This window comes from Eumetopias jubatus, unplaced genomic scaffold (assembly GCF_037043125.1).
Source record: "Eumetopias jubatus isolate StellerSeaLion01/CBP00866 unplaced genomic scaffold, mEumJub1_p1.0 scaffold_2, whole genome shotgun sequence".
In the NCBI taxonomy this organism is placed as follows: Eukaryota; Metazoa; Chordata; class Mammalia; order Carnivora; family Otariidae; genus Eumetopias; species Eumetopias jubatus.
This window is the reverse complement of record NW_028274808.1, coordinates 186,637,605-186,645,443: the sequence shown is the minus strand read 5'-3', so window position 1 is coordinate 186,645,443 and position 7,839 is coordinate 186,637,605. Positions and strand designations below refer to the sequence as shown.

Sequence of the window (7,839 nt, the reverse complement as noted above, 5' to 3'; positions counted from 1 at the left end):
TCGCCAAGGACGCTGGGCAGGAGGCGGGATTGCCGAGACGTCCTTCGGTGAAGTGCATGTGTGTTTGCAAACCGCCCTCGGCTGTCGGGAGACGGCGAGGATCTGTCCGGGTTGCGGAAGAGCCGCAGGCTGTCGGGAGGCCGCGCGAGTGAGCGACGCCAGAGCCCCGCAGCACCGCCCCGCGCCCCTCGGGCTGCGCCCCCGCCCCGTGCGCCCCCGCGCGCCATGCCCAGTCGTCCGGCGCGCTCCGCTCCCCGCCCGCTGGGCTCTTGCGCCTTCTAGCTTCGGAGAGCCCACTTTGATCGAGGCCACCATTTCTACTGAGCACCTCTCTTGTCTCCTAACCTCCCCACTGGAATCGGATTTGCAGAGGGGGTCAGTGGAATCGGAGCACTCCCTTTTCCGCGCAACCGACCCCTGCATCCCCAGCTCTTTTACCGCCAAGTTGATCTGAGACAGACGACGTGTGATCTCCTCACCGCAGCTTTGGGGTCTCCTTGTAGCCTTGGCCTGGCCGATTGATCTTCAGGACCTAAAGTTGCCGGAGGAGCGCCTGCCCGGCTGGAGGAGGGTGGAGGGGAGGTGGGAGGCGCGTACCTGTGTCAGCTCTACTGCCCTGAATATTATTACTGTTACTTCCATATTATTTTGTGTACATTTACCCGGACACGCTGGGTTCCTAGCCCCGCGCCAGATACTGGGCCTCAGACACAGCGCGATTCGCGCGGAGGAACGAGCTAAAGAGGAACCCCCCGCGCCGGCGAGCGAGGAGGCGGCGGGGGAAGATGCGTGGCGTGGGTTGGCAGACGCTGTCCCTGTCGCTGGGGTTAGTGCTGGTGATCCTGAACGAGGTGGCGCCGCAGGCGTGCCCGGCGCAGTGCTCCTGCTCGGGCAGCACAGTGGACTGTCACGGGCTGGCGCTGCGCAGCGTGCCCAGGAATATACCCCGCAACACTGAGAGACTGTGAGTATGGGATCTTCCACCCCACCCCACCCCACACTGGGTCGCGCTCATCCGCTTCGTGGAGACTGGAGGGATCAAGCGGCACAGGGACATGTGCCTGGGTAGCTCTCTTGCACGCGCATCCTGGGCTAGAACTCCCTGGGAGGGCGAAGGACGGGAGGGCGCTGCACAGGGAGGGGCCGCTGCCCAAGGAGGGGCGGGCCCGCTGGCAGCTGTGCTTGGCCCCTTCTTCCCACACTTGCATCCCAGGGCAGGATACTTCTCTGGGGCTTGGAGAGCCAGGGACGTGGGGACAAGTACTCGCTAGTGCCCCGGGCAAGGGAGACGCGACTTTGTTCCCCAGACTGTGTAAACGGAGTCACCTTGCGGTTGCCAACACTAGTGGGTCGATTTCAGGGCCAAATCCCAGCTTTTGTCGCCGCGGGGTGGCGCGTGGGGAGATTGGCGGGGGGGACTCAGAAGGGAGAAACCTCCGCTCCCCGGCTTAGTGTCATCCTCCTGGGGACGGAGGAGTGAGGAGAAGGGGTCATGGGGCGTCTGGGTCCGCCCGGGGGCGCTTCTGCAGGCCTCAGAGGGAAGGATGCCCCAGGACCTAGGCAGCTCGCTCGGTCGCCGCACGCCGCCCCCGCGACTCTTCCTCCCGCCCCCCACGTCTCCAGGGAGGAGGCGGCGGCGGCCCGCCCCAGGAGACTTGTCCGAACCGGTGACTGAAGAGGAGGACGTTTCCCCCCCCCCCCCCCGCCCCGTGTAGGCTAAGTTAGGGCTGGCTCTCTAACCCGAACCAGCCAAGCGGGGTCCGACTGCTAAGGCGACCCTGCGACCCTCCGCTGCCCACCCCCGGGCCCTTCCTGCTGAGTCCTAGGGCTCCCGTACACCTTTCTGGCAGTTTCTGCGCCCATTCACGTGGCCTTAGTTCTCCTTCCTTCCCTTCTTCGCGCTCTGCTGCCCGCAGACATCCCCGCCTCCCTGTCTCTGCGAATCTCTAATGAAGAAGTAATCGCAGACCCGGTGTTGACGGCCCACGCGCTCCTTGTGGGGCACTTCCCGAGTTCAGGGAAGTGGAGCATGGAGGCCATTCCCTTTGTGAACGCCGAGGCCGCCGCCCCGCGCTGCCCGAGCGCCTTGGGCGCGCTCCACTCGCCCTTGCGCGTGGGCCCGGCGTGCGCGGGGCGAGGGCGGCGGGGGTTAAGCGCGCCCCGACTCTGCTTCCGCGGCCTCTGCGCCCCCCGGGTGTGAGGGTTGCGCGCCGCGGAGGGGACCCGTTGGGGCCCGCACGTCTTCACCCGCGCGGCCCGCAGCGCCTCGAGTCGCTCTTCTTATCTAACCCAATTCGTTTAAAGGCCATAGTTGAGCCCTTTCTTCCTTTGCAAATGTCTCCCCCACCCCCAACCTCTCTGGCCTGCCCCCCACTTCAACTCCCTCTAGCGCTGGGCTAGTTGGGGCCCTACCAAGGGTGTCTTGTCAAAATGTGATCTACCACATTTGTCTGGGGCTGCGGGTAGGGATTCATGTTATGTCAAATAGCCCATAAAAGACCCCAACAATTGTAGGAACAACTTGGTGGTACTTTGCTAGGCATGGAGAGTGGGTTGGGGAAAAAGCAATGCAGAATTCTCTGTTAGCACTTGTCTTTTCGTGCTAAGAACAGTTAAAAGTTTAGGCACTAACATGTCTTACTCAACAAAAAGGGAATGCACTCAGAACAAAATAGTAATTGAGTTTCGGGTCCTTGAAAAAAAAATATCCCTATGAGGGATCAATACAGTTTTCAGAAAATAGTATACTCAGTGCTAGCTTATAGAATTCTATCATTGACAAAATAAGCACTTTGCATACAAATTTCCAAGATGGTGTTTTCTACTCAGAGGTAAAAGAAAACTTACTTCCGTGAAGGCGAACATTCAAACCGCAACACAGCCTGGTTTTACTTGAAATGATTGGAACCAGGGCAAGTTTAGATCTTGACCTAAGATGCCAGAAAAGGGGGTGGTGACTTGAAGGAAACGTGGTGCTGAAATCCGAACAAAAATGTCAGGGCCTGAATCTATTTCCATTATCGCCCCCGCTAGTAGTTTTGACTTTACCATCACAGCGGGGTTCCCTGAGCTGCAAATGAAGAGTTTAGTTTTCATACAAACATAGAATTGTTGGAAGGTAAATGCCTGTAAATGCAAGTCTTTGAAGTGCAGTTCTTTTGATGGCACTATAAGTTTTTTCTTTGCCTTAGGATGTTTAGCCACCCTGCCACCTAAGGATAGGGTTCTGAATTTTTAAAAATTTCTTCCTGGGTAGTATTAGAAAATTGTTCCTCTTAACTTCCTGAAGGGAACTTTTGCGGGGTGTGCCTAACAATAATAGTTAACTTAGCAGAATACCTGTAAAATTAATATACACATTCTCATAAAAACAAAAATTGAGAGCACTCCCCTACAGACACAAAAGAGGACTTCTGAACATAATCACTTCATGTTCTTGTCAGATGCCAGTAAGCAGGGACTCTGTAAACTTGTTAAGAATCATTAATATATATATATATATATATATATATATATATATATACATTTCAAAGCTTACTACTTTCTTCTCTCTTTTACTTTGCAAACTACTTCAGTAACTGGAACTGATCTTTGACTTTAAAGTTCTTATTAAATTTTTATTTTTCTTTGTTTAACTAGATCTTGATAGAAATAAAATGGAACTTTCATTTTCTTGTTTTCTCTTAGGGATTTGAATGGAAATAACATCACACGGATTACCAAGACAGATTTTGCTGGTCTTCGACACCTAAGAGTTCTGTAAGTATGTTCTTCTGTATTTTGAAGAATTTTCTTTTGTTCTTAAGGTTGGATATTTTGTATTGTTACTGGTCTCAGATTGAAAAACTGTCCCAATGACAGAAACATAAAATTTTAAAAGGTTTTGGTTTCCTTTCTTTCTTTTTTTTTTGGTTTATCATTGTATTACAGCTTTTGATGAAAATGTAGGCTTTTATTTTAAGGTTGGATGCTTGCCATTGAAACAATATTATAGAAATGACCTCAAATGTTTGCTATACCATATCCTAAGTGCCTTATGCATATAAATGTGTAGAATAATTGCTTTCACAATATGAATAAGTAATGTGAGACATTTGATACACTTTAAGGATTTGAGATTAAGAAAGAATTTAAGTGGGTCTGCATTTAACTTTTCTAGCAAACAACACTTAGATGTAATTTCTAACATTAAAATCAAGCAATCCAACTTTCCTGCAGTTTTTGATGTTTCTCTATAAAAATACACTGGTCATATTTTGAATTGTTTATTGTATTTTACATTTCTGTAGTTTTTATAATATTGTTGCAATATGATTACTTTGATTAGTGGGTAAAATTTGTTGTGAGGGAACCATCACTGGAGATTCAATGTAATGTAAAACTGTTTTTACCCACAGATTTGTAAATATTTACATTGCAATGAACATAGACTTTTGATCACTGTGTGTTGGGTGTTGATCTTTTAAAGGACACATTTTGGCTATTATGAAATCTTCCAATTTCTGATGTATATCCATAAGTGAATTAAAGTATGTGTATGGTGACATGCTGTATATTGATTCTTTCAGTTAAGAACTCACTCCAAAATCAGTTTACCAAAAATAGCTATCAAAACTGCAGTGTCATGGGTTGCTCCTCAGGATAACTGTAGTGGGAGGCTCAGAGTTTTGACTAGTAAATTTTGTGAGAAACTACATTAGTATTTTCTATCGAAGTTTTGTGATGTGGATGCTGTTTGCCCTCTTTGATTTCTCTCAAATATATCATCATTAAATTTGCTATTAAATTTCAAACCAGAGCATTGCTTGATTTTATAAAGGGAAAGTGGTTACAAGTTTTCAGTTGCTGAACTGAAACTCACTCAGATGGGGAGTGGTAACATTAAGACCCTATTATACTTTGCATTTCAGTCAGCTTATGGAGAATAAGATTAGCACCATTGAAAGAGGAGCATTCCAGGATCTTAAAGAACTGGAGAGACTGTAAGTATTTTTAATTCCAAAGTTATGACGACATAACTGTATTTTTAAAAAATACTTGAATTTCAAGGGCCATGTCTTCAATTTCATGTCTTAGTCTTTGAACGTTTTACAGAAACAAGAGGTCAAACAAGTGGCTTTCAGACTAATTTACAATTAGAAATTGTGGAATTTTGCACAAATGGTACTAAATTTTAATAAAGATTAAAAAAAAAAAAACAGACTTCCTTTCCTGAGACATTGATTTCCTTGTGAATAGCCATTGCTTTGTTTGGTACTTAGAGAGGTACATGTTTTCCTTATGGTCTATCTAGTTTATTTTATTTGCTTTTATAGGAAAAAAGGTAGTGATTTTATTTGCATTTATAGTATATTCTGGAAAAGAAAAGTTTACTAGTATTTATTTTAATTTTCATGCTGTTGCTTTGTGTGTCATTAAGTGACATTTGAGGACATATTTTAAATTCTTAGTGATACAAATTTGCTTTTTGATATTTATCACTTGTGGTGAACATTGTTAGTAACAGCTATTCATAACTTTCATTATTTTATAGTAGCTTTCTAAATATTTCTCCTGGAAAAAGAATTTAAAGATTAGTAGAAATGGAAGCAAGAATTATAGTATCAAAATATGGTCATTTTCACGTTGATTTTTTTTTGTTCCCAAGAAGATCATGTGGACTTCAGATTTTAAAATATATTTTATTTTTTCAGACACAAAATCTCATGGATTGGAATATACTACTTGAGGGCCATTTTTAATTTATATGTACAGTGTACATCTACAAAGGACAAAATTTTTTGTCTGCAATAATTAAAATAAATTACACACTTAGTAATTTGAAGTATGAATTACATGTCTCATATGTCTTGATAACTCAAGTTTAATAATTTTGCATTTTAAGGGCAAATAACAGCTCTATTAAAAGTAGCAACAATTTCCATGCCTGCTTTAATAGGCACTTTAGGTAAAAATAAAAATTTTATTTAAAATAATGAAATATGAAGTTCATTTTAGGCATAGCACATACTCAGGTTCACTAGGCCCAAGGGCAAAAGTTAATTCTGTGTAATTGTAAGTAGAAAAAAAAAGGCTTGTCAAATTCTAAGATATTTGTAAATATATAGGCTCCATTTTTATCACCACAAGTAAAATTAAACCCAGAGGTGTCTATTTTACTGTAAAATTTTGTCCATAAATATTACAATATAGGGAATATATCTGTGGAATTCAAAATAAATGGAAAGTCACTACTTTGAGCTAATTTTCAGAGAGAAGTAAAAACAAGGTAAACATTTGGTTAAGTTCATTACAAAGTTCATAAGTTCATAACCTATCTCTTAGTTTATAAAAATACTCTGAAAATATACTTTGATCTCTTTCATAGGCTTTTATGAATAGTTAATTCCTAGTGAGTATCTTGTAAAGGTGTTTTTAATTCATCTGTTTACAAAGTATCAATATAATTTAAATATTTGGTAAGATGAATAATTTAAAATTATAATTCAAACATAACATTTTTTCATGAACATTTTTTAATTATCATATGGAAATATATATACATATATGCATATGTATATATATTCTTTTTTTTAAAGATTTTATTTACTTATTTGACAGAGAGAGACACAGCAAGAGAGGGAACACAAGCAGGGGGAGTGGGAGAGCCCGATGTGGGACTCGATCCCAGGACCCTGAGATCATGACCTGAGCCGAAGGCAGACACTTAAGGATTGAGCCACCCAGGTGCCTTGTGTATATATTCTTAAGCAACATCCAGCTGAAGGAATTTCAGTGACTTTTCATGCAGTCTCTATTTTGGTTATATTGTAGTCTTAAATATTTTCAGAAATGCTAGAACAGACCAAATTTTCTCATTGTTTTTCAAGTCACTTCAAATATCATTTGAACAAATTACCTTTTTCTAAAAATTATTAACCAGATGGCTTGTGATCTGAAATTTGATTAGCATTGTAAATAGGTACTATTTTTTGACTTACTTCTCCTGAGAATGTCACTTCATCTCAGAACAATTTTCAGTTATACTAAGATGAAGTCAGATGTTTCAGAGTGGGAGGAGGATTTGTAATTTTGAATGAAAACTAATATATATGCAGGACTTCTTTAAATCACCCCAGCTGTTGGCCGAAAGCAAATATTTCATATTTGTGAGGAAAAGCTGAGAAAATTCCTTTTGTTTACAACTGCCAAGTCCATCTGATGGAAGCACATTGTTATCTGACAGCCAATTCATCTCCTTGGGACTCTGGAATTCAAAACCATTTCTTAGGAACATTGTGGATACACTTTTCAAATATTTATTTTTTTTTAAATACATTAAATGGTAGGGCAGTTTTGTTAAAGAATGCATTCAAGTTGTCATGAAATAAACTATTATAAATTTTGTTCAGTATATTATTTAAAAAATAAAAATAAAAAAGCTAACCAGGGGATTCCATAGCAAATTATTATGGCCTATGGGGATATATTCTTATTTTAGTAGGTGGTCATCAACATCACAAAAATTTGCCTTTTTTTCCCAAAAAGTTTCAAGAGACAATGTAAAGAACAGGAAGTGATCAGTGAATTAACTTTTAACTAATCAGATATTGTGCGAGATCATATGATTTTTAATAATTTAGACGTGCATTTTTAAATTCAAGCTCTAAATAATGAAAAGGTGTGTAAATGCAGGCTTATGTTACAAATGCCATTCATATAATATTTATAGTAACTTAATTTTCATTCTTTGTGTGAAGAACAAAAAATAAAAATATTAGTTTTATTTGTGTGTAATTTGTGGTTCTAAGTATTTTTCATTTTAAAATGATAAAATTAAAACAATTCCAAAGTGATATT

General features: G+C 41.9%; 1 protein-coding gene across 4 annotated transcripts in view; it reads left to right on the top strand.

Annotated features, from left to right (window-relative positions):
• Window positions 1–785: 785 nt before the first annotated feature.
• SLIT2 (slit guidance ligand 2) overlaps window positions 786–7,839 on the top strand; it is a 358,823-nt gene continuing 351,769 nt past the window's right edge. For all 4 annotated transcript variants that reach the window (XM_028088528.2, XM_028088519.2, XM_028088545.2 and 1 more), the window contains exons 1-3: window positions 786–964; window positions 3,688–3,759; window positions 4,911–4,982. In XM_028088528.2, the coding sequence (XP_027944329.1) occupies window positions 786–964; window positions 3,688–3,759; window positions 4,911–4,982 (323 nt within the window). The remainder of the gene's footprint in view (window positions 965–3,687; window positions 3,760–4,910; window positions 4,983–7,839) is intronic.